Source organism: Echeneis naucrates, chromosome 2, assembly GCF_900963305.1.
Source record: "Echeneis naucrates chromosome 2, fEcheNa1.1, whole genome shotgun sequence".
In the NCBI taxonomy this organism is placed as follows: domain Eukaryota; kingdom Metazoa; phylum Chordata; class Actinopteri; order Carangiformes; family Echeneidae; genus Echeneis; species Echeneis naucrates.
The window spans coordinates 19,304,691-19,331,987 of NC_042512.1; the positions used below are offsets into that span (position 1 = coordinate 19,304,691).

The 27,297-nt window shown below is 43.9% G+C and overlaps 1 protein-coding gene across 8 annotated transcripts in view; it reads left to right on the plus strand.

Annotated features, from left to right (window-relative positions):
- Window positions 1-60: 60 nt before the first annotated feature.
- The window catches only part of dmd (dystrophin), a 140,019-nt gene continuing 112,782 nt past the window's right edge, over window positions 61-27,297 (plus strand). For all 8 annotated transcript variants that reach the window (XM_029524226.1, XM_029524185.1, XM_029524216.1 and 5 more), the window contains exon 1: window positions 61-257. In XM_029524226.1, coding sequence (XP_029380086.1) covers window positions 176-257 — 82 coding nt within the window. In that variant the 5' untranslated portion in view covers window positions 61-175. The remainder of the gene's footprint in view (window positions 258-27,297) is intronic.

Below are 27,297 nucleotides of genomic sequence, written 5' to 3' on the forward strand. Positions count from 1 at the left end.
ACCCAGCCCCCCCGGCCCAGCTGCTCCGCTCCGTCTGCTCCTGTGAGGCAGACCCCCCAGTCCTGCCTCGGTCCTGTTTCAGTCCAGTCCAGTCTCTGGATCTGTTCCGCCCCCCTCCCTGCTGGATTTACCTGCTTCCTCTTCAGATCATTAACTTTTTCACACCCTGAGGTCGATGGCGGAGGGAGTACGTCCCGAAGATTACTGCGACGAGCCGGCGGAGGACGAGTTTGGAGAGATCATCAAGTGTCGCTCTGGTAGGAGGAAGTTTCCAGTGTGTGTGTGTGTGTGTGTGTGTGTGTGTGTCCAAACACACACGCTGTGCTGAAAGATTGTGTCCCTGCAGCTCATGGATGCAGGTGGAGGTCAGTCAGGAGGCTCCACCTTCACTGTGGTGGAGCTGCATCAGGAGGCCAGGTTCATTGTTCTGTCATTGTCTGTGAGCTCAGGTTCTTCTGAATATCCCCCCCAACATCCATCCTGTGGTGCAGGTTTACCTCCCCAGACACACCTGATGTTCAGTGAAGGCATCATCAGAGAGCTTCAGATATGATAGATATACTCCAGATCCACAGATACACGTAGAGCACATTTAATTTTATATTTCTGTGTGTGTATAATGAAGAAAAGATGACACCAATGAAGATTTGATTCTACAGTTAGCCTTTTTTTAAAGTAAAAGATTGTGTTGGACCCCTTTGACCAGTTATTTAGCTAAAACGACGTGAAGGAAATATTTTCCTTTCAACAAGCAGTGACATCTGAAACATGACGAGGAGCCAGAAATACACATCAGAAACTAGAACCCCAACGTCAGAGACCACTGCTTTAATATTTAATGAATTTGTAATCAGGCCTTAATGTAAAATATGAAACTAGGAACATGCAGCTCTCAGATAAAAGTTTTAAATTGACCTGAAAATAGAAATAAAGTGTCTTAAAAATGTGTTAGCACCGCAGAACAGGATATGGAGGAAACAATCTCAGCCCATAAAAGCTGCCCCTCCCAGAGATGTGATGATCTGATGCTATTTATATCTGATGAAATGACACTTAGAGCGTATTTATTTCACCTCAATCCCCTTAAATCCCAGATCCACCTCCAAACCTCCAAACCTTTAAGAACCAACATCATCGATTGTTGGTGAGCTGTAAATACTGGATGACCTCCAATGGTCCGCTGAGACACAGTTCAGACAGGTGATCTCTGCCCCGCCCAACCTGCCTCCTCAAAAAGCAGCCCTTCTTCTCACCGGCCCCCCTCGGCCCAGCTGGTGGGGCATCTCATGCTGGAAATAGCGGTCAGCTGGTCTGACGGACGGCTGCTGTTGGTGTCAGATAGCTCCGTTTACCAGCCTGCCATCTTTCCACTTTCTCTCTTTCTCTTTCTGTCTCACTCCCTTTTTCCAACTTCCTCGTTCCTGGTGTCACGTTTGTTTCATTCGTGTTTAATTTCTCCCATTGTGCTTTTCCAGACTTTGTCCACTTTCCCAGTTAAACTTCAGTCTCCTCCTCTTGCTTTCTTTACCACCCAGGTTGTTTTGAGCTGCGTGACTGGACGGTCAGTCAGCAGCTAAATCCAGCTGTCTGTCTCTGAGCTGTCGCCCACTGCAGATATTTAACATACCAGATACTCTGTGATATAATGTGTCTGTGTGTCCAAATTTAAACCACATTAATGAGATACTTTTCTAGTGTGGGGATGTCTAAAAATAAAGAAATAAATAACTGGTGAGGCCAGCACTGAAAATTAGGATTATTTGAAACACCAACCTTTACAAACACTGACCACTTTAAAAGCTTTAACCAAATTAACATTTGGTGCAACAACCTTCACCTTTAAAGGAGCTGTTTGTTAGTTTCAACATGAACAGGAGACAAAGCTGATCTTGTATTAATCCTCCTCATGTGAAAGATACCAAACTGTGTCAGCGCTGTGCGACAGAGCGGCCTAATCCTGAAAACATGAAATGGACTCGTTACTCAACGGTGCCGTCCAGCATGTTAACTTCAGAGTGATACATTTTATTTCTGCTGAGTAAACAGCCGTCATGCTGGCTGTAAAGAACTTGCCACAGGCCTTTGGATTCAGTGTCAGCGTCCTCTGGTTTCAAAGCCCTGGTCTGCGGCCCGGTGGTGGCCGGCTCGGGGATCCTCTAACTCAAGCAGAAATAAGCCTTTTTGATTTTCACTTTTTTAAATAAAAATAAATGAATAATAAAATAAAAATCCATCAAGGCTTGAAGAAAGGCTGGTGTTTATTTACCTCCTTTCCCTTTAAAAACACAGACACAGGCTGCGAGGTGTCCAAGCTTTTACAAACAAATATGGACAAACAGATGGAGTCGGCTTTTCTTCGGCTTTGCATTTTTTAGCATGATTGTCAATTTGGTCTAATATGCTGCCTCCAGCAACACAAAAGCAGTCGATGACATGTTGCCCATTTGATTTATCCATCCTCCAGCTGTGTGTGTGTGCGTGTTGGTGTTCTTTGGTAAATTGGTTTAAATTTGTTGACTTTATCAACATGGACGCCGTTCCACAGCGTGTTCAGGCCTCCGTATGTGTGTTTGTGTTTGGGGGCATGTAATCATGTCTGCCTTGTCATCGCAGCCCCGCCGGTCCATAAGTACCTCGATCTTACCCATCATGCCTTGCCTCGGCACAGACTTGTGTGTGTTAATCCTGATTAGAGCAGACAGGCAGGTAGATTCAGGCATTACTGTGGACACCTGCACCCTGAGGACCCCTCTGTGTTTATGGAAAACTGCAGGCAGAAAGGGAGAAATCTTCTGCTGCAAATTCTTGAACTTTTTGGATATGAACACACTTCAGATGCTCAGAAGTGAATGTTAAGGATGAATAATGTAGGAAGCAACATAAATGCTTTTATTTTTGCTATTCTTCTGAGGTAAACTCCGAACGTCAGTCTCTTCCAGACTTTCTGGCCAGCTGGTGTCCTCTCCGTCCCTCCGGAGCTGCTGCTGCTGACAGACAGCTGGTTCCGCCGACACCGGTGGCCAAATGGAGGCTGGTGTCAGTATTGATTGAGCAGACGGATGCCTCAGCGGTGCTCCCGTCTCACTTTCAATGCGACTTCGCAGTAAAAATCTGCAGCCCTGCGAATCGATGGAGGACCAACCAGCTGACAGCAACATGCTGAGATCCAAATGTTGAAGGGTCCATTGACTGAAGTCTGGACCTGAACTGCTCTTTCTTGAGGCTGTGACCTTTGGAAGGGTAAAAAAAGCAGCAGGGGCAAGCTGCTTGGGCAGAAACACAAAATAATCACAGTTCATGGGGAGTTTCTCTGGAGCTCAGTGAGGATTTTAGTCAGTTGCATCAGTTGAATTTCACTTTTATCTGAATCTTAAGATATTTCAGATAAAGACCTTGACTTATAGAGGAGCCCAAAACAAAGAGGAAGTGCTTGTTGACAGTTGGGAGGAGAAACCTCCTCTTGAAGAGAACACAACGTTAATGGAAGTGTTTTTATATCAAGGCACACAGAGACAGACGGAGCTCGATGCTCTGAGTTTGGTTCCTTCAATCAGAACATCCCAGTTTACTGAGATTAAACCTCGACTGAGTCAGTGGCCTCAAATCAACAAGTAATGATACTTACAGACAGAAGATGGCAGCAAAGGCAACATCTGGCTTTGTGGGCTGAGTGAGTTGCTGCCAATGAAGATGAATGTGTGGGAACAAATCTGCCTGCTGTTGGGAGATTTGAGTCCGGCGTTGTACGAGACGGACAGGATGAGTTTAGGCAGGACGTGAGGGGGAAAGAAAGACGGGGAGACAAGACGCAGGAAATAAAACAGCTGCTGTTGGGTTTTTAATCTTGCGGAGGAGAAGTGATGGAGATAGAGGCGCAGGCTGTCGGGGTGGAGTGACGCCTCGGCGTGTGATCTGACCCACATGGAGTTTCTGGGTCGCTGCAGACCAGAGGAGAAGGAGGAGGCTATGTGTGGATGTTGTAATGAGTCTGGCAGGTCCCAGAGGAACCCACACAGAAAAGGAGGAGTCACAGCAGGGAAAGTGTGTTTTTTAGAACTAGGCTGCATCCCATTCTCATGGAAGTGGGCCGATGGCTCGCACCCATCAGTCAGGATGGAGGACGTGTTTGTCGAGCCTCCATCAGTCACCTCACTCACACAGTCAGCACTTTGTCCTCAGAGACGTTTGATCACATTGAAAACAGGGTCAGGTACTGAGAAACCCATTTAAATCCTCAAATCTCAGCGCAAACATTCAGGATCTGAATCCTCACCGGCTCTGGATTAGTTGGGATTCTCAACTCATCAAGGAGAGGATCAATAGTTTCAGTTAACTTTTAAACCGGCAGTGACAGAAAATGAGTCTGAAGTACAACAAAGACGGAGCAGTGGCTTCCCTGAACGCAAAGAAATCATCAAATCATCTAAAAAGACCTGCTGATTGTTGTCCAGGTCACAGATCTCCAGTCCAGCTTTCCTCAGACTGCAGCTAAATTAATAGAAAACAGAAAATAATCATATGGTATAATCATTATTGAGCATAAGTAAAAATGACCAATAGATCCACAGACTGATCTGACCCCCCCCCACAGAAAGGACTTCTAAGGCAGCAGCATCAAACAGAAGATGGAGAAATAAGATCAGCTCCACTTTGATCCACTGCAGCATGAACAAAACTGTGTGAGTCTGTGTGTTTCTGTGTGTCTCTGTGTGTGTGTCTGTGTGAGTCTGTGTGTGTCTGTGTGTGTTTCTGTGTGTCTGTGTGTGTGTGTCTGTGTGTGTCTGTGTGTGTGTGTCTGTGTGTGAGTCTGTGTGTGTCTGTGTGTGAGTCTGTGTGTTTCTGTGTGTGTCTGTGTGTTTCTCTGTGTGTGAGTCTGTGTGTGTCTGTGTGTGAGTCTGTGTGTGAGTCTGTGTGTTTCTGTGTGTGAGTCTGTTTGAGTCTCTGTGTGAGTCTGTGTGAGTCTGTGTGTGTGTCTGTGTGTGTCTGTGTGTGTTTCTCTGTGTGTGTTTCTCTGTGTGTGTCTGTGTGTGAGTCTGTTTGAGTCTGTGTGAGTCTGTGTTTGTCTGTGTGAGTCTGTGTGTATCTGTGTGTGAGTCTGTTTGAGACTCTGTGTGAGTCTGTGTGTATCTGTGTGTGAGTCTGTTTGAGACTCTGTGTGAGTCTGTGTTTGTCTGTGTGAGTCTGTGTGTATCTGTGTGTGAGTCTGTTTGAGACTCTGTGTGAGTCTGTGTGTATCTGTGTGTGAGTCTGTTTGAGACTCTGTGTGAGTCTGTGTGTATCTGTGTGTGAGTCTGTTTGAGACTCTGTGTGAGTCTGTGTTTGTCTGTGTGAGTCTGTGTGTATCTGTGTGTGAGTCTGTTTGAGACTCTGTGTGAGTCTGTGTGTATCTGTGTGTGAGTCTGTTCGAGACTCTGTGTGAGTCTGTGTTTGTCTGTGTGAGTCTGTGTGTATCTGTGTGTGAGTCTGTTTGAGACTCTGTGTGAGTCTGTTTGAGACTCTGTGTGAGTCTGTGTTTGTCTGTGTGAGTCTGTGTGTATCTGTGTGTCTCAGACCAGTTTCAGTCCTGACCTTGGGCTGACCTTGGGCTGACCTTGGGGTAAATCTATGAAGGTGGCGTTGCGGCAGCATCAGAGTTCAGGTGACTCAGCGAAGAAGCTTCCTGGCAGATGTTTGGGCAAACAGACGGTTAGTCGCTGAGCGCCGAGGAAAACTGTAACCGGGGCCGAGACGGGACGAGCCAGAAAGAAAAGCTGTGAACGGGTCCGGAGCTCCACCAAGCTGCTGAAGGTTCAGACTCTTCTCTCTCATGCTCAAACTGTTTTCAGCAAAGATGGGACAGATGAGCGAGACAAGTCAGAGGAAAACTGCAGAGGGGGCAGGTGGGGCAACTGAGGGCAACAGGATGGAGGATGGATGGAGGAAAAGAAGGAGGCAGAGAGGGAGGGAGGAAAGGAGACAGCGAAGGAGGCAGAGAGGGAGGGAGGAAAGGAGGCAGAGAAGGAGGCAGAGAGGGAGGGAGGAAAGGAGGCAGAGAAAGAGGGAGGAAAGGAGGCAGAGAAGGAGGAAAGGAAGGAGGCAGAGAAGGAGGCAGAGAGGGAGGAGAGGAAGGAGGCAGGGAAGGAGGCAGAGAGGGAGGGAGGAAAGGAGGCAGAGAGGGAGGGAGGAAAGGAGGCAGAGAAGGAGGAAAGGAAGGAGGCAGAGAAGGAGGGAGGAAAGGAGGCAGAGAGGGAGGAGAGGAAAGGAGACAGCGAAGGAGGCAGAGAGGGAGGAGAGGAAGGAGGCAGAGAAGGAGGCAGAGAGGGAGGGAGGAAAGGAGACAGCGAAGGAGGCAGAGAGGGAGGAGAGGAAAGAGGCAGGGAAGGAGGCAGAGAGGGAGGGAGGAAAGGAGGCAGAGAAGGAGGCAGAGAGGGAGGGAGGAAAGGAGGCAGAGAAGGAGGCAGAGAGGGAGGGAGGAAAGGAGGCAGAGAAGGAGGCAGAGAGGGAGGGAGGAAAGGAGGCAGAGAAAGAGGGAGGAAAGGAGGCAGAGAAGGAGGAAAGGAAGGAGGCAGAGAAGGAGGCAGAGAGGGAGGAGAGGAAGGAGGCAGGGAAGGAGGCAGAGAGGGAGGGAGGAAAGGAGGCAGAGAGGGAGGGAGGAAAGGAGGCAGAGAAGGAGGAAAGGAAGGAGGCAGAGAAGGAGGGAGGAAAGGAGGCAGAGAGGGAGGAGAGGAAAGGAGACAGCGAAGGAGGCAGAGAGGGAGGAGAGGAAGGAGGCAGAGAAGGAGGCAGAGAGGGAGGGAGGAAAGGAGACAGCGAAGGAGGCAGAGAGGGAGGAGAGGAAAGAGGCAGGGAAGGAGGCAGAGAGGGAGGGAGGAAAGGAGGCAGAGAAGGAGGCAGAGAGGGAGGGAGGAAAGGAGGCAGAGAAGGAGGCAGAGAGGGAGGGAGGAAAGGAGGCAGAGAAGGAGGCAGAGAGGGAGGAGAGGAAGGAGGCAGGGAAGGAGGCAGAGAGGGAGGGAGGAAAGGAGGCAGAGAAAGAGGGAGGAAAGGAGGCAGAGAAGGAGGAAAGGAAGGAGACAGAGGAGGGAGGAAAGGAGGCAGAGAGGGAGGGAGGAAAGGAGGCAGAGAAGGAGGAAAGGAAGGAGGCAGAGAAGGAGGGAGGAAAGGAGGCAGAGAAGGAGGGAGGAAAGGAGGCAGAGAGGGAGGAGAGGAAAGGAGGCAGAGAAGGAGGCAGAGAGGGCGGAGAGGAAGGAGGCAGGGAAGGAGGCAGAGAGGGAGGAAAGGAGGCAGAGAGGGAGGGAGGGAGGGAGGCAGAGAGGGAGGAGAGGAAGGAGGCAGAGAGGGAGGGAGGAAAGGAGGCAGAAAGGGAGGAGAGGAAGGAGGCAGAGAAGGAGGGAGGAAAGGAGGCAGAGAGGGAGGAGAGGAAGGAGGCAGAGAAGGAGGCAGAGAGGGAGGGAGGAAAGGAGGCAGGGAAGGAGGCAGAGAAGGAGGGAGGAAAGGAGGCAGAGAGGGAGGAGAGGAAGGAGGCAGAGAAGGAGGCAGAGAGGGAGGGAGGGAGGGAGGCAGAGAGGGAGGCAGGGAAGGAGGCAGAGAGGGAGGAGAGGAAGGAGGCAGAGAAGGAGGAGAGGAAGGAGGCAGAGAAGGAGGCAGAGAGGGAGGAGAGGAAGGAGGCAGAGAAGGAGGAGAGGAAGGAGGCAGAGAAGGAGGCAGAGAGGGAGGAGAGGAAGGAGGCAGAGAAGGAGGAGAGGAAGGAGGCAGAGAAGGAGGCAGAGAGGGAGGAGAGGAAGGAGGCAGGGAAGGAGGCAGAGAAGGAGGGAGGAAAGGAGGCAGAGAGGGAGGGAGGGAGGGAGGGAGGCAGAGAGGGAGGAGAGGGAGGAGAGGAAGGAGGCAGAGAGGTGGAGGTCTGCTGGGCCTCTGGTCCCCCTTTCTGCTCCTCCACTTACTTCCTGTGCTCGAACACGTTACCTGCTAATGATGGAAAACTTAAAACATAAAACTTCACATGTCCAAGGCCAGTTCTTGATGCTGGGAAGACGATGAATGGAGCCTTTAACGAGCATTTTCATTTCTCATAACAACTTTACCGTGTTATTCATCAACGTATCAAACATGTCGACGGATTACATTTTATTTAAGTCTGTTAACTGATTTGATCCCAGATCTTTTGCACATGAACTTAACAAACCAATGACTATTACATTACCTTGTTTATTGCTGTTGAAAGCTAAAGTCATAATTTGATGTAATTTATATATAATTAAATATCTGTTATCATAAATTCCTCATTAGATCATCAGCACATAAAAGAGCAGAACTGATGACGTGCATTTTTTCCAGGCTCGCACAGTTTACTTGATTTGGCAGGAGTTTCTTCAGCCTTGTGAGAGAAGAAGTTCATTTGTGAGTTTGTTTGATTGGTGTAACCTCCCGTCTTCTTTCCTCTGTCTGAGGATAACAGGAATGTGATCCCAAAGAGAAAGAGGCCTTGAAGTCTGAGATCAATCCTTCGGAGGCTAAAATGAGGATGTTTGACATGTTTTATTAAAGAGCAGAAATGAGGAGATCAGGAGCAGTTTGGTTGGTCCCTAAATAGTCGTATGTATTGTGCTGAAAACCAAATCTTTTTCCAAGGTTGACCCCTTTTTAATTCTGTTTGATGCTGCTTTGGCTCTCAATAATCACCCCCCCCTCACAGCCTGGGCTTAATGTTGCTGAGTTTCATTAAAGGGCTGCAGGGTGAATTCTGCGTCCCTCCCCTCATCTTCTTTTTCCCGTCAGTCTGACACAACCAGACAAGTGAATGAATGTTACAGTAGAATAAGATTCAGCTTCTATTATCAGCATGACACGCTCCCTGTAAGAGTCCAGGGATTAGAGGCACGATAAGGTCTCTGTGACCGAGGAGGAACCCTGATAGATGGAAATGCTTTTGAATTAAATGACGATTTTTCTCTATGAATTAGCTGCTTTATAGTCGGCCATAAAAAAGATCATTTTCCAGCGTTAAGGCCTGTTTGCTTTGAGAAACTGAAGTAAACATACAAATTCTCCATTACAGCTTTCAACTTTGGTGGACTTTCAAACAAATTGCTGACCTTTGGCAGGATCGAAAACAGACAGCTTTTGTGTTTTCTGAGGTGTGTTGTGTTTACGTTTATATTTTTCAGTTCAGTTTCTGCAGCTCAAAAGCAGAGCATACATCATCTCCAGGATATTTCTTGAATGAGACCATGAGTCATAATATTATCGTGTTTTTGAAGGAATGTGTCTTCACACTTGATTTATGATCAGTGAATATCAGTAAATGTTTTCCTTAATGTGACTTTAAGTCTTCCTTAATACAGCATGATGTTCATTTTACCGCACAGTCGGGATAGATTCCCTACAAATACGATTCCTCCTGATTTTAGAAAACCACGGCAGTCCGTAGACTCGTGTGAAACCACCGTGACTGGAATTTGGTGATTTTAAAGAGAACAGAGCTGGAGTCGGTGAAACAATGATGAGGAGGATGATGATGTAACCGCCACGGCACTGATGTGTCCTCAAGAAGAGAAATCCAGTATTAAAGGAGGATCCCTTTAAGAATAATGAAGAGCGAGGCAGAGAAGGTGGGAGGGCTGAGGAGGAGAGGGACAGGCCTGTGATTGCAGTTAATTGCTGCTCACATCCAGGGTGGGTCTAATCACTCTGAGGCTGTGTGTGTATGCTAATTTTCCCCCAGCCTCTGGTATAGCCCTGAGCTCAGTGGAGCAGTGGCTTGGTCATGCTTTAGCCTTGGTTTATAATTAGCAAATAGATTATATTTCAGACCCTCTGCACCCCCCCGACCCCAAAGACCGCTTTTTAATTTACATAAGAGGAGAAACATGCAGCCAGGACAACAGATAACAGCATTTTAAAAACTTTTCTCCCTCTCCTTAAATTTAGCTCTCTGTGATATCTTTGTGGCTTTTTTTCGGCCCACTTCTTCTCTCTGTCTGCTGCTCGGCCTGATATCAAACCCGACTTTAATAGCTGTGTTCAGTATAGACACAATCGTCTGTGATATGATGACTGTATATAAAAGACTCTGAGTCTGAATCTGATCTAATGGCCATCAGGAGGCGACTCCTGGAGGGAAATAGAAGTCAGACTGGATGGAAATCTGTGTGAAAATATGCTCACTTCTCAGAGAAGAAAACTGAGATGACTGACTGACAAATGGCAGTGGGTGACATTTACGGCTGCAAATAGGTGAGTGTTTCAACATTAACATCACTATCAGATTCATGAATGTACTATTAGCTCAGCACAAGCCTAAAAATGGTGCTTTAATAGACTTGTAAACCAGCTATGCACACAGACCAAAGATGAATCCAATGAAAAGCAGTGGAGGGGGATTTACTGTAGTGTGGAGACATTTCCAAAAACAACCTGAGACCCCCGGTCTCTTCTGGATCCTGACTGAGCATTTGGGGAATGCAGCATGAGCGTGATTGAACTTTAAGGCTTTCTCGCTCACGCCGAGACATCCACCATCTGTTTTGTTATGTGAATTGATTTTAATAACATTTATGAGCTTAAGAAGAAGCCTTGAAAATGACACAGAACAGATGAACCCACTGAACCCAGTTTTTATGGTGACAGCTCCACATCAATCACCACCTTAAGCCCAGTTATTTTCAACATGTGCAGCAGTTGGTGCAAACATTTTTCCGTCAGTGATTATTTACTTTAATTCTCTGCAATATAGTTTGAGCTAATTAGAGACTGTCCATTTCAAATAGGGACGCTGTCTTCGTCTGTTTACTCAGATTTTATTTGATCTGATTCATCCGAATTTGGTCTTTATGAAGCTATTTGGTTGCTCAAGTTGCATGAGAAGTTATTTTAATTGTTTTTCGACACAAAAGATGAATTGATGGTGTTTTGAATTAGGATTGGTTCGAATTAGGTTGGCTGGCAGATGCCCTGCCCAATTAATTGGTGATTTCGCTGCCAAAACTGAAAGGAAAATGTTACAGAGAGCGAAGGCTATTAGCTTATCTTAGCATTAAGACTGGAGGACGGGCCCAAAAGGCAAGGCAAGCACGATATTTATATAATAATAAATATAATGTATGAGCTCTCTAAGTGTAGGTTAATGTGTTTATGAACTTTGGAGTGAGTCAGCTGGCTGCATGTTTCATCCTGTTAATTGTCTTCTCCTCCTATCTTCATAATTAAACCTGTGCTGATTATTTCAAGTCATCAACAACCATACAGTTGTTGTTTTTTTGTTTTTTTTTTCCCAGCCCTCGATGCGACCCACAGCAGAGTCTACCTGAGATGGACTCCCAGGGTTTTATCCACGGTTAAAGTTGTCAAGTTGTTGAGTAAACGGGTTGAAGTGGAGGTAGTAAAATAATACAGCTGTAGAATTTGATGCCAGATTCTGACACTTTTCTGCCACATTTTGGTGCTCCAAGGTCAAAAGTGTGGTTTTGCTCTGTTTGGTACAAATTGACTTTGAACTAAAATGATGACAAAATTTGACGTATGTGGTAGTTATTGTTGGTGACTCTGGATAAACAGGGCTGTGATCTGAAACAAACAGCCATTCCAACTGAAGGAAATTCTTCATTTCCTCAGACATAATTGGCTGCAGCCCATCCAAATACATGCTAATTAAACTAATCAGATGACTCAGGTAGGCTGCTGGTGGACTGTTTCATCTGATTTCCAAATCTCTCACTGATTCAGAGGAGTGTGTGACGTCCTTAGTGACCCCTCAGACATATAAAACTGGGGATGATTACAGTGCGGTTAGCTCTCAGATGAATCTGAGACAAGTTCATTTCTCTCCCACTTGGGGAAGCTTGGCTGTTGTTTGACTGAATATGCTCTTAATAAGTAAACAAAAGCCGCAATTGAATTACCTTCAGGATTATTTGTCTGCAGGCAGGTCATAGAAGTATTTAATAGGTAAACAGTGTCTTGATTGGATTAGTACGCAGGTTGTCTGACTCGGGGCAGTCGTACGAACAGATTCAAACTGACTTGAAGTTTATGTAGGTGATCAAAGTGGGAACATTTCTGAGTTGACAGTGATCTGAACTCAGGGGACTTGTTAGTTTAATCAAACATGAGTTGAGTAGATTTGTCGAGCCTGACACTGCACACACAAACACACACACATCCACTTAAAATGACCAAACGTTCAAGTTCAGATGCAAATCACAACATGTGTTGACCTGGGCGTCCTTCTCTGGGATTTTGTGCACAGTGTCATCAGAGGCGTGCTCATTACGATAATGGCTCTGCCCGAGGGATCGCTCTCTGCAGGAAACATGCATACATTCATTGCCACTGGCAGCGCAACAAAACAGATGCCATAGCAACTGTAGCCGGGATACAGTACAGTAGGCGAAGAGGTCGGTCTTCGGTAACCTGGACCCCTCTCAGAACCTCCCAGGGAGCCTGAAGGCAGCTGGAGCTGAATCAGGTTTGGAGGGGTTTAGAGGGGTTTAGAAGGCGTCCGGGGGGGTTCGGGAGGGTTCGGGGGGGTTCGGGGGGGTTCGGAAGCGTTGTGTGTCAAAAACAGCATCACATCCAGCACTGAGCCTTCACAGCCAACAAATCCTGTTTTGGGCTTTTGTGATTGAAGCAGCTGAATGTTTGCCTGTGGCGTCGTTTTGTTCGCTGCAGCCTTCGTTTGTACAGTACAGACAATTTAAGGCAGAGCAGAGAAGCCTGAGACAGTGGAAGCAATTATTCTGATGATAAATGAAGCAAAATGTTTCAGTGGAAAAATTGGAGGACAAGACGTGACGGTCGGCTTTTTAATTCAACACGATCTGATAGAAAAAGGAAAGTGGAGTAGATCTTTATGCGTCTTGGGGGTGGAGGCATTATGATCATCTCCATCCCATTCTTCAGACAAATGTCAACTTGTCCTCACAGATCAACGTCGACCTTTGGTGGTTAAAAGTCACTGTGGCCTCACAAAACACGTCACGGGGAAGAGCTCAGGAATTCATCAGCTTTACAACAAAAAAATATGATGAAAAGTCAAAGGTCAATGACAAAAAAGGAGAGAATATAGTTAAAAAATTAAACAAATTAATGCAAGTAATAAATAAATAATAGAAAGTCAATTTAACTTGAATTACATTCTGAGATTATGTTTAATACTTTAAATGAAATTCCTTCCTTAAAATAATAAAAATAATAATCTACAATGTAGGTGAATCTTAATGAATCAATATCACACTTCTTCCATGTATTATATTTATTATGTGTTTTCCGTAATAACAAAAAGCACGTCTGTAGCTGGAAACTTTTCTGAAAGTTTGAGAGAAAATTTCAGTTTGTTTTTTAACTTTGACTTTGAACCGATTCTATATAACGTCCCAAACATCCACTCCAGAGAGCAGCGTCCTTAATGGCCCTGCACTGAAGTCCCCAACTGTAATAAGGGAATTTTAATTAAGAGAATATTGAGAATTGTAATAATTATTTTAATGACCTGCAAATGGTTTTTTCTTCTCCATAGAGAGAGGCGAGAGGAGACACATCAGTGGTTTCACCAGAGAAAAGGAGGGAAGTGTGTTTTGCTTCTGTCAGAGCCAAATGACACAAATTAGTCTGTTTCTCGTTAGCGACAATTGGCTAATGCTACATTTTGAGTATTATATTTGTTTCATTTATTGTACAGTCACTAAAAAAGGACATTGTGTGGCTTTAGATGTTATGAAATAGTCTTTAGTAGTCAACATTAATGAGGAACTGATTTTTAATTTGAAGGTCAAGGTCACTGTGACCACACAAAATATGTTTTTATCATAATGCAACAAAATTCACACACATTTCTAATTGGGTGAAATAATGAGGTGATGTCAAAGGTCATTTTCACTCTGGCATATTCTGCAATTACCTTTACTAATTGAAGTGAATTCCCAAGTCTGTATTATTTATATTTCACATGGAGTGTGGCTGTAAAATACAGCTTCACCATCATCACATTATTCAGCTGTTAAAAATCACCCAGCAGAAAATGTGAATAGTTGTGGTTCATTTTTACATCTTCAGATCTGTTAATTTTATATGGACCAAAGAAAATAAATACCAGGTACTGTAATAAAAGAATTTTGAGGACAGACAAGCAGACAGGATGAATAATATTGAAAACGTTCAGTGATGTGGACCTCAGATCTACTGAACTCGTGGTATGTGGAGACAGGAAGTGGAGTTTTTAAAAACACGCTCTGTTAGCCAGATTAGACAACAGAGATATATTGATTTAAAAAGTGTAAACAGGAAGAAACATGAGTGCAAAGCCCCCCCACTTCTGAAGCTGGGATGTCTGCTCCCACAACAGTCTTTATTGATACAGATATAGAAAAGTGTTTTCCTCAAGACAGCCATTTTCTTACTCCAGACAGAAAGCTCTGAGGTGCTGCATTGATTTTGTTGGCGATTTGAAGGGGAATTTTTCATTTTTAGACATTTTTAACTGTTTAACTCATGACCTCTTTGATCACTTATTACTCATCTGATTTATTTTTTGCCTCAGTTCACTCGTGGAGTTTCATTTTGTTTTGTTGTGAATGAATATCCCACAGACACACACAGGCTATACACTCTTATGCACACCCCTATACATCCACTCCAGAGAGCAGCGTCCTTAATGGCCCTGCACTGAAGTCCCCAACTGTGATAAGTGAATTTTAATTAAGAGAATATTGAGAATTGTAATAAATTATTTTAATGACCTGCAAATGGTTTTTTCTTCTCCATAGAGAGAGGCGAGAGGAGACACATCAGTGGTTTCATCAGAGAAAAGGAGAGACGTGTGTTTTGCTTCTGTCAGAGCCAAATGACACAAATTAATCTGTTTCTTTTTACTGACTGACTACTGGCCAATGCTATATTTTTTATGTATTCATTGTTTGTGGCGCGTTCCCAATATGTGATAAGTGTTCTTTAAATGTTATGGAAAAATCTTTGTTCCTGGTCAGTTTTATGATCATTTATTATTCATGATTTGTTTCAAGCTCTTATTAGGCGCTCTTTAGAAATAATGTGTAGTAAATCATTTAATGTACTGTCCATCTATCTGTGTAGCTGGTGTTTGTATGTGTGTGTCTGTCTGTGTGAGTGAACTCGCATCAGCTCAACTAGGCAGCAGATTGCAGTGATTTTCAGCCAGCTGGTCCGGCTGTGTTCCTATCTGTCACAACGCGCGCACACAAACACACATAGGGAGGTCATTGTCAAACCAATCAAGACCTCTTAATGAGGTCTCTCAGCCAATGAGCAGGTGGGAATCCCAGCCATTCCCAGCCCTGGCTGACTAATGGCTACACTCAGTGATGCTCGTGATGGCTGTAAATAAAGGCATATGTTTGTGAGCTGCGGACGTGCCAATTTGGGGGTTGTGTGTCATGTCGGCAGACTCACTCAGCTGCTGGTAAAGATGCTCTATGTTGCAGGAATTTGTTTTGCTCCTACAGGTTTGGCAAGCGCTGAGTTGGCAAAAAACAAACAAGCCCAGAATAGAATTACAATATTCCTAAATCCGCAGAGGGATAATTAGAGTCCGGAATCAAGGAAAAACACTTCAGGCCAGAAGCAACAATATCATACAAGATTACAAAGGATCCAGAGCAGGCTGAGCCCTGAACACATCAGAATCCACACCTTCCTCTGAGGCGTTCAGGTCTCATTGCTTCACTCAAAGCAGGAAATGCGGGAGATGAGAAACCAGATGCTCCTCAGATCACGGCTGCATCCATCCTCCTGAAATCAGTTCAGCTGCCCTCCGGTTATTGGTGATTGCTCCCACCTCGGGGGCTGACCTGTCTCCTGGTGGATGTTAAAACTAATCACTGCATGCTTTCAACCTGCTTCCTGTTTTCCTTCAGTCTCCATCATGCAGTCAGCAGCTTTCGACTGAGAGTCGTGTATACACTTGTTCTAATAAACCAATCAATGGCATTATGGTTGGAAAGCTCTTTAGACAGGAACATAATGGAAAGAGCACATGTGGTCAAGGTTGTGCAGAAAAGTATGCTTTTGATTTAAATGACTGAAGTTGATTCAGTGCAAAGATGTTATTTTATGTAATATTTGAATTGTTCACCGCTGTTCGTCCACTAAAGCAAACCTAGCAACTGTAACTGATGGAACACCGTGTGGAGTTTTAACAATGCATGTGTTTGAGAATTAATCTGTGCCTCTAAAGAACGTTGTTCACTCTTTTTTAAAGATATTTTCTGGCCTTTCTGGCTTTATTGGATCGGATAGCTTGAAGAGTGGCAGTAAATGGGGGAGAGAGAGAAAGGGGAATGACATGCAGCGAATGACTCCAGCTGGAACTGAACCTGTACATGGAGCTCTACCCACAACGCCACCTCAGCCAACAGTATGCCTTCTTTATTAAAGCCGTGAGTAGATTCTCTTTATAATTAGCATCGCTCTGAATTTCTCAGACTGCACTTACATCTCGTGGTGGACTTGAGTGGCACGTCACTGTCGGGGGGGTTTCAAGCACTGTTGCTGTTCAGAGCTGAATATTCAGCAACAGACCGATCAGCCAGGACACAGATTCAGACTGTAAAACCACATGAGCTTTATGAAGAAAAAAAAATCTATGCAACAGATCATATTTGCTATATTTGTCTGAAACATTCCACGAGGACAGGCGTATTCCACAAGCATAGTGTTTTCAGCCCTGCCAGTGTGTGTCCTTTGAGTCCTTTGTTTAGTTTGCTGTGCGTCTCACCTGAGGGCTGTTTTTGAAAAGATAAAATTGGCACTCTGTCAGTGAAGCTGATTGATGCTGGCTCTTCCCTTTTCAATTGAAGCCCAGCTTTGGATGGTTTCAGCGAAACCTTTCCAGGAAACACTGGCAATCTATCATGTCACAACTATCCCCAAACTAAAGTATGTTTCTGGTCATTAATAAAGGGGACTGTCATTAAATTTATCTTCCAAGAAATGATGAAAATACAAACTCGTTCAACCTTGATCATCACGGTGGTGGTGTTGTGTTGGTTAATTTATTTTCAGATTTTTTCATCATGAGCAAGTTATAAGAATGCAAGATGTAAAATCTATTAGATAACTGCAGGACTCAAGTTTTCTTCATGACAACATGATGTTAATTTGAAGGAAAGCAGAAGATGGATTAGGGTGTTGCTACTGTCTTATATAAAGGAATATGGTTTCAAGAAACCAAGATGGCCTGCAGCCAAATCACAAACTGGTGGCTTCAAAGTGGCCCTTCACAAACCAAAGGGTGATGTCACTGCGGGATAAATCAGAGGAGCTGTAGTTACTGTCAGCTCTTTCAATTTTCTAATCTTGCACTTACCTCCAGTTTTTATCAACGGTTGTAATTCCACCAGTTTTAAACTGCGGTGTCCCTGTGGGGATTATTAAAGTTCAGTATCACTCCGTTTTTCCTCCTCTCTTATTCTCCTTCATTATGTGATGGTTTAAAGGCTGAAACCCTCAATGTTGCTGTTGACAGCAGATCCAGCAGAGTCAATGGATGCTTAAGTGCTCCAGATTCTTTTTACAGGGTCCACTAATTGCAACTATAAATCTGATAAAGTGGCAGTTGGTTGTGTAAGAGCTTATTTACTTAGGAGAAGAGCTGAGTATTTCTTTTACCAGCAAAAGTCCTGCAGTAAAAGACGAAGTATTAAATAGCAGAAAGTTGAAGAACATAAGGAATTTGAAACCAAAAATGACATTGGTGCATGCTGGTTTGTGGGAAGCATACGCTCAGGTTCCTGTCACTCAAAGGGCCTGCCCTCAATTATTCACAACTTTAAGCTTTAATAAAATATAAATAAGTGACTTATTTAAAACCTCTCCACCATATAGTCACCATGAAGGAGAAAGTTCCAGCTTTTTGTACTTGGCTCTAATTCTGTGGAGTTGAGATGAGCTGAAACATCTTATCAGATGTGTGGAGTCCTTCTAACTGACTGGCTCAAGTGGGCTTCATGACTGCTGACTCACTAGGAACACACAGTTCGTCACATTCACACCAGCCGTTATCCTGTCAATAGAGTTTAATGCTGAACAGATAAAGCTGCATTTGACAGAACTAGTTTTATATGACGGATCGCTTTGTTCTCACTGCAGGAAAACAGTATCAGCCTTGTGGCCTTCATCACTATCTGTGAATAATGACTGTGTCTTCTGCTCTAACACAGGGAGGATATGCATTGATGTTCATTCTGCCTTTATCACCTCAGGAGAAATCTCTAATATGTAAAATGCAAATATATTAATACCATATGCATTCACAGTCTATAAATATGTAGTATTTACAAGAGTAGGGCCCAGACAGGATGTGAACTGTGTTATACCCTCGGCTCCAACACAGTTTCATTGCAATGGCTTATTTTGAAATACTAGTTATACATATCAGGGGAATGTAAGGTTTTTGATTAATTTGCCGTTGATTAATTGATTAGTGACTGAACAAGTTGGAACTGATGCTGTGTAAACATTTATATATTTGGTAGATGTGTTCATTAAAAATGTTTCCAAATGTGAAATAGCTTTTCTGCCCAAACATATTTATTTTTAATCATTTACATAGAACAATTATGGAGTAAAATCAAAAATAAATTAATTTCTAAGTAAATAAACATTAGTATGTAAATTGGCGCCTTTTTGAAAAGTTAGCACGCAAAGGCTTCTGGGAAATCCAGATCTGACCAATGAGTGCGCTCCCTGACACTCCTACGCCATTTTTATTTTTTTTTCAACTTTTAGGGAATGCGTCTAAAATATTCTTAAACAAATAACAATATAATTTAGCGGCACCCAACCCCCCAAAATATTAATACTAATATTAAATATTAATCCAAAAGTCGACAGCCGAAGTTCCGAGGCGGGATTTTTCACCTTTTTTCCGTCGGAATACATCAAACTAACCGAACTGTGTTTCCTTGTAGCCGGATGCTAACGGCTAAGCTCGCGAACATAACCGGGAAAAGCAGGAAAAATGTCCGGAGACGTCCTTTCGGTGACAGCTGGTGAACTCCTGACGGGTGAGTCCGGCTCTCTGCCGGGTCTAATGTCTATCTGTCCCCGGCGCCGAGTCCCAGATAGCACACCCGAGCTAATTAGCGGCTAACGGTTGACAGTTGGTTTTTGCTGGTCGGCCAAATGTTTCAGTGTGCACGTTTCTTTTCTGTCTGTCACATATCAGATCAAGCCTAGACACTGAGGTATATCTGTAGTGTTCTGTGACAGTTTGTGTGGGTCTTCTCAGTCTGTTTTTGCTGCTAGATAAAAGTACTACAAATTGTGCTTGAATGAAAACCAAAATGCATTAAAATTAATATTTAAAGAGGGTAAATAGGGAAAATGCAAACGCATGCATATTTGCAGAAGTGGGCTTGTGCACACGGATATATGGCTGCAGGCCAAAGTTTTCTCAGGCTGAGGAAAGTAAAAGGAAGGGGTAATATCAGATCAATGAACCATGAATAGAAAGTGGACACAGTCTCTGATCCCATGATGGCGGCTGCCAGTGATGTCATCTGAGTGGTCTGGTGTCCACTGCATCACCGTTTCCAAACCCTGTTTCTGCGTATGTTAGCACGCTCATTGTCTTCCACCAATAACAAAATGCACTTAAATTGCTTTGTTCCTGACACTCTGTGTTCCCGTTGGTGCTCTACATTCTTTTCCGCCTTCCCTGGATGGGGCGGTTGGATGTGCTCAGTGGGCTTTCAGCCATTCAGCCAATTACCCAGGAAATGAGCTGATATTCTATTCATGAGGAGAAAAATACACTTTGCAGAGTTGAGCAGAGATCAAGTCACCTCAGTGCAGATCCTTATGCTCGATAATTGTCCCTCATTTAAGTTTCATCTCATTTGGTTCAACCAAAATCAAACTGCGTTTTGTGGATATTGGGGAATCAGAACTGTTAGGTTTGATGAATGTTGGCGAGTGCTGAAAGCTGCAGGGCGACTCACACAGGCAGCCCGGTGGGGTTAAAAGTCACTAAACAACAGCCAATGCATAAATCAGGAATTTCGTGAGAGTTGGCCTGTGAAAATAAATCTTGCAGTCCTTTTTTTCTCAACCTCTAAACAAATGACAGACTTTAATGACTGGATGGTAAAAGACATCCTTTGAAACAAACCCACACAGAATAATCATGAACAAGATACCAAAGAAATTGTGGCTGATAATTAAGGCCATGAGCTGAGCGTGAAGGCAATTATTTACAAGATCCAACACTCAAGATAATGTAGTCATCCACATTTTAGAAATGCTGAAATATTAACCCGATTCATCATACCAAGCCATCCGACAACCAAAATGGAAATAATTAAAAATTTCACTCTCGTTAGTGCATCATCAGTCAAACTGATCGTCTGTGTTTGGATTGTGTTTTCATTCTGACATGGTTTTCAGATCAAATTGTGTCCACAAAAGCTTCATAAGTCTATTTGATGAATGATAGAACCGGTTGTTTGTCATCGTGGAGAAGAAAATCATGCTGATAAAAACCTCCTTACTGCAGTTGAGTGTCTCTATTCTACAGCGGCGCACCGATTTAACAACAATGGGGCATTTTTTAGATTTAAGCATTTCAGGCAAAAACGCTCGACAAAAATAAATAACAAAATAAACTATTTCTTTCTGTAAAACTCTCAGACCGGAGAAAGCGTGGGAAAAAGTTTTCTGATAATTGTTGTAGGCTGGAAGAAGATTGACTATAACTGAGGGGCAGATTATTAATGTGGGAAAGTTGTGGCATCCGTTTACCGAGAGTAAGAGAGAGAGAGAGAGAGAGAGAGAGAGAGAGAGAGAGAGAGAGAGAGAGAGAGAGAGAGAGAGAGAGAGAGGGAGTGAGGGAGAGAGAGAGAGAGGGAGAGAGAGAGAGAGAGAGAGGGAGTGAGGGAGAGAGAGAGAGAGAGAGAGGAAGTGAGGGAGAGAGAGAGAGAGAGAGAGAGAGAGAGAGAGAGAGAGAGGGAGTGAGGGAGAGAGAGAGAGAGAGAGAGAGGAAGTGAGGGAGAGAGAGTGAGAGAGAGAGAGAGAGAGAGAGAGAGAGAGAGGGAGTGAGGGAGAGAGAGGCAGACTTTGCTGCTCTCCCCGGACCTCGGCAGACGGTGGGAGCGCCGCTGCTGGAGGAGGAGGAGGAGTTTGAGCCGCTCGGTAAGCGGCACCGGGACGAACCGGGACACTGTTTCTGCCCACTTGTTCACCGGAGCCTCCCGGGCCGGCTTTGGCGCCCGGACGAGCGCTCCTTCGTCCGCCACGTTTGCGAGTTCCCCCGGATTATCGGCGGCTCGGTTACGCACGGTTTGGGCTGTTTGGAGAACACCTCCGGCGTTCACCTGTTCAGCTGCGCCGAGCTGCAGAGCGGCTTGGCTCAGCGGGATTAAAGGCGGCTGAGATGGCAAGAGGCTAGAATGGCACGTTTTCAGGTAAGACAGCTGGAAATCAACACCGCGCACTTTATGTGATTCCTGCGGGTTTGGATTTGGCCAAAGTGCAGTTGATATGAGGATGTCTGGAGAGCAGCTGCTCGCGACTGTCAACGCAGTTTTGACAGGAGATGGGCATGAGGCTGGTGAGCTCTGCGCAGAGTTTGGTGGATCCCTGCTGCTGCTCATCATCCTGCTGTGTTCAGGAATCAACTCTGAGGGACAACAGGCGTTATGGAAGAGACAGAGGTGGAGGAGCTGTGACATTCCTCAGCATTCTATGCACATGCACGTGGTTGCAAGGGATTATTGCAAGTCATCAGTTAAAGCCATAATGGGAGGTAAATTGATCCTCCATCGGTATATTGGCAATGCACTTGTCTTTCCAGCCATCCCATTAAACTGTAATTGAAGGAAGGTGGGATGAGAAGATGGGGGTGGGTGTCTATGGGCAGCCCTAGCAACTGAGGACATCCAGGCTTAGCTCTGTGTGTGTGTCTGTGTGTGTGTGCCCAGTTCATATTTTTGTTGGGTGATGATGCCTCACTCTGGATTACCCCAAGAATCAAAACAGTTTTTTTTTTCTCTTTGCTTTTTTTCCCCTAAATAATTTTTGAAATCTGAAGTATGGACTGACATCTGATTAAAATAAACTACTATATATGCTTATGCCAAATGTAAAAGGATAGCCTACTTTGAAAACGCACAGCACAGCATGGCCCCATGGGAATATTACCGAGATCCCTCAGGAGATAAAAATAGCACAATGCTTGATCACATACACAGGTTTACGATAACTCCCACAGAATCCTAATAGACCCACATATCAAAGCAGATGAACACAACATGAGGCGGCTATAAAGCCACTTCATACCTGCACCTTGAATGTGTGTTGATACCACACAATAGTTTAATGTTTAGAAAATCCCACTGAGAATCACAAACACAACAGTTTTTGAGATGTTCAGTTCCGTAATAGTCAGTGGAGAATATCCCTATCATAAGACCGCAGGGTAACATAAACATGATTTTTATTGTAGCATACAGAATAAATAATATTAAACTGTTCCACAGGGATTCAGCCTGAGGCAGAAGATGACTGTCCTTCACCCCACATTTATTATTGTATGTAACGTAAAGGATGAAGGTTTCAGTGTGTGTGGAAAAACACAGGGAGCAGATGTGTTTCCATGCTGGAGATGTAAATATGAGGGAATTTACAAGGGACCAATTAACCTGCTTTTTGCTGGATTAAAGGCTGCGAGTAGTTATAAATTCAAATGTTTAAAGTATAGAAAAGATTTGATTTCTGATCCATATGAAAAGGAAAGTGAAGTAGTTTTTGTATTTTTGTGTGTTTCAGGACTGAAATAGAAGATAAGCTTCGTTTAAAATAAAGTATGTGAATTCCCTGCAGTTACAAAGTGATGCTCCCTGATTTGTCCTGTTTTGGCAGCTGAGACTCTGTTAGCAGTGTTGTGGCTATTAGCCAGCAGTGACTTGTGATCATACAACACACGCTTCCTGTGTGCGTTTGTAACCTTGCTGCAGATAGTTGGAGGGTTTGACAACCCCAGCTGAGGCTCATTGTTTCAGGGTGAAGCTGCTTGTTGTACTGAATATCCCGGAGTGATGCTGGATCATGGATCAAACATTTTGTGATAAAACAGAAGGGCAGGCTGGGACCGGTGTGTGTGTTTGTATTCTGAGTCCAGCACTTAAGATGTGATGCGTATCGAGAAGAGGGAAATCTCAATATTTCACACCAAAATCCTAAAAGTCTTTGGTGAACCATTTGTCTTTGTGTGTGAGAGAGAGTGTGTCTAACTGTGGCAACCTGAAAGATGCTGTGTGAGTGTGTCACCCCAAACGTATCTGGTTGAATAGATGCAGCATTTTTACTCTATTTTTGGAAAGAGGCAGCTATTGTAGAAAGTGTGATTCCCTCCACCTGACCTGTCTGTTTTGTCTCTGTGTTTCTCTGTATGTGACTATCTAGATTCTCCATTGACTTAAATAGTTTTTCGGTCATTCTTTGCATTGAAAGTGTGAAAAATATTCCTTTTATTTACTTCTGGTTGGCCCCTTTCCACATTGACCTGATTCCCATGGTCACCATTTTAAATCACATGCCACACATGAGAACCAGTTTTGTTTGACATTATACATCAGCAAACTTATTTCATGAACTTTTAATTGAGACATTTATGGTTTAGTGTATAAAACCTAAGGAAACACAAGGTGATAAAACTGACCTCTGACCTCTGTATATTATCATCGTATTGTATTACGTGGGTTGGATACTTTATTCTGTAGCAGTCAGTGATGGATAGTCTTCACAAGCGCAGTCATCTAAATGTGTGCTGGGCTGTGTGTTTATCTTGTGCGACGCTTCCCAGGCACCAGGTGCACACTGGGATTTGCGACACTGGGTCGGCTCAGCTCCACTCACCTCATTATCCTCTTTGGACAAGGACGGGCGTAATCTCTCCCTCTCCCTCTGCCCCCCTCCTTCCACCATGCCTCTTTCCTGCTTTCTGTCTCACTCTTGCGTCACCTGTCTCCTGTTTTTCCACTTTTCTGTCTACCTGCATCTCCTATTTTTCTCCCAATTATATCTTTTATTTTACCTCTCGAAGGCCTCCTTTCTCTGTTTGTGGACTGCTGTTCCTCACAGAGTCCGTTCGTCACACTTGGCTGGCCGTGTTGGGGTGTCTCATGGTGTCGTGGAGTGTTGGGACGGTTTACAGAGGGGGGATGAGGCTCTTAAAAGCTAACATTGTCACCCATTTAACTGCAGCGCATGATTCTTGTTCTGTCACCCTTGGTGGTCTACTTCTCGTGGTCTAATACTTCCCTGTCATGTCCCACTGAGCAGTGGATGAAACCGGATAAGATGAGAGGGAGAGAGAAAGAAAGAAGGCAGCAATAAACCTGTCAGCCTGATGCAGACCTCTCCATCAGCAACAAGTGCACTACCTCCTAAGGTATAATTGTCACCACAATCAGTATAATCTTGTGATGCTTCAGTGTGATTTCATCAAAATGAATTCAGCTGTTGGAGGTAATACACAAGCAGATCAATGTGAATGGTCTCTGCCGCAGTTATTATATTATTATTTTATCTATTAGGTGATTTCATCTGGGAATAAATGAACTTCATCCTTGTCACTATTTTTGTAGACTCACCACACCAAATAGTCTCCACTGGTCGTTTCAAATTTGATTAAACTTTGGTGTTATTGTCAATGGCAGGGAATGTGTTTAGGGTAATAAATACTGTGGTGTGTTAAAGGAGTTAAAGGAGTCAAGGCACTGACCAAGATGTAAAGTTTTCTGTGATAACACAGGTTCTAAATTGAAATAAAGCAGCACAGATTCTCAGGTAGCTGAGGTTAAAACGTCGGGCCCTCGGGTTGTCTCCATCCCTGTGCTCTCAGGAATGCCTGGAGATAAATGGGAGTGACAGCTACTTTGATAATTGAAATCCCAATAATGTCCATCAGTTTCAGCCTCTTAAATGTGAGTCTGTTTTGTTTTCTTTGTCCTCTGTGGTAGTGAATTAAATACAGATTTTGCTGTGATGTGTTTGAGGCTCTTGTCTGTTTTCTGGCTTGACAAGTTCACTTCTGCTTCCTCCCCTTTCTCAGTTTGACTGCTGGTTATCTTGAAAAGGAGTGTGGTTGAGGCCTTGGGGGCCCGGGGAGCCTGTCAGTCCTCTGGTTTGTACCCCTGACACATATGAAAGACACACACCAGCAACCCTCAGATTTATGAATCCATACGTCCATGATTTCTACAGTCATAAACATTGAGCAGCTGTAATCGACCCTTATAATAATCCTTCTGTCAGCTCCACAAATAAGCTGTCCGTCATGGTCCTCCCCAGCAGCTGTCATCATGTTTGGCTCAGGCTATTTATAGCACACACATCATAAATTCACAAATAATCGAAACATAATTGAAATTACAACATGGCCCAGAGCAATACGCAAATTGCAGGAGCTGCAGTTTTTTGATGAAGGTAGAATGTTTCACAGTGTTGTGGATAACCATCCGATCATATTCTCCAGATGCTAGTTTGGTACAAGGCTCAATAAATTTCACTATCACTTCACTTATTCATTTTTTGCTTATTTGGCTGCCCCAACCAACAATCACCGTCATTAAATGACTTGAAAGAGCTTCACAAGAGAAAGAAACATCAACTTTACTTGTTTAATATATTTAAATAAAAACCTGATGATTTATAGTATGTGTGTACATATAAACTGATAACATATCATTACTATATTATTTACCTTATAATAATAATTTTTAAAAATGTTCTTCTCCCATCCATCTATTTTAAAGCTCAACTAACAGCAGCTAGGTGGAAAAGTAAAGGTGACATTCCTTGACTGTCAAACACTTGCGCTGTAAATCAGACGTTATGTGTTTTAGCAGCTGCCTCTTTGTTGGAAAACATGATTTGTTTGTGTTTCTGCATCGCATCACTGACTGCCAGACTACACAGAACTGTTATGGAAGAAGCTGTCCTTTTTCATGATAATGGTGCAGTCAGTTGTGTTTGTCGATCTGTGCGCAGTCCATAGTGTTTGTATCTATGCAAGGTAGTGTCTGTTTCTTTTGGTGCACAAGTTGTTTTCAGCATTTGTACCTGGTGTGTGTGTGTGTGTCTGTGTGTGTGTGTGTGTGTGTGTGGCGAAAACAGAAATGAAGGAAGATGATTCCAGGAGGTTTCTTTTTGGAGAAAAGAGTGAGAAGGGCAAACAGTGGACAGACGTAGAGAAAGAAGAGAAAGGGTTGAATTCTTTCTCTTGTTTGTCATTGCTGGCTGAGAACAATGCAGATGAGCAGATGGATGAAGGTCTGTGTGTGTATAACAGGCAACAACAAGAAGTAGAGCCACGAATAGCTTAGCAGTTGTGGGTCTGTGTGCGTGTGTGCATGTGAATGGGTGTGTACGTGCTAGCACAAGCATTGACAGCTAGCTTTTTTGTGGTGCCTGATAAATCACCTGGCTCCTCATCCTGGAAGACTGTTTGTGTGACATCACAGTGGTTTGTGTGTGTGTGTGTGTGTGTGTGTGTGTGTTTGTATGTTTGTGTCATGGACAGACGGTGGTGGTAAGAGGGTGAGAATGTTGGATAATTAGAGCTGGGTGTTGGATGAAAAAAGAAAAGCCTGGTGGGCATCAAGTGAATGAGAAAAATATCCCATAATTCAAATGATTGATTATCTCCATAAGTAATGACCAGCAACGCTTGGCTTCTTCCCATCATGAGCAGCACAACTCAGCGTAGTTTTTCCATTTATTGTCTGAAATATCGAAAGCTCTCTTGGCTTTGTACTTCACCAACCAAAACAAAAGCTGCACGTTTCCTCTGACTGCTCTGGTCCCCTGTTCTGAATGCTGTCCATGCTTTGTTGCCTTTTGAATGTGAGGAAATGACACCAAAATTCACTTGGGCTCAGAACCCGGAGGCTACATTTGAAGACTGATTGCTTCACTGTAGGTGTGACTAGATGTTGAAGGCTCCCTCATATGCAGCTGAGAGGTTGAGCCCAACCTGTCCCAAAAGTCATTGAGAGTGAGTAATGTAAATAATATGGCAGCAAAAAATACCCACAGAGAACCTGAGACTATATATTTAATTAGAAGTATTTGGTTTAAACGCTCAGTGTCACTGTTAAAATCAAGAATTAAACTTCAGGTTTTTGTGATGAAAGGTCAAAAGTTAATGTCACTGTGGCCTGAACCAAACAAGTTTCAATTATAACCAATTATGTCAAAAGATAACACACCTGTCTAAAAAGAGAAGTGAAGACTTTGTATATCCAAAAGGTGCAAAAGTCAATGAGTCTGTGTTGTGATTAAAATACAAAG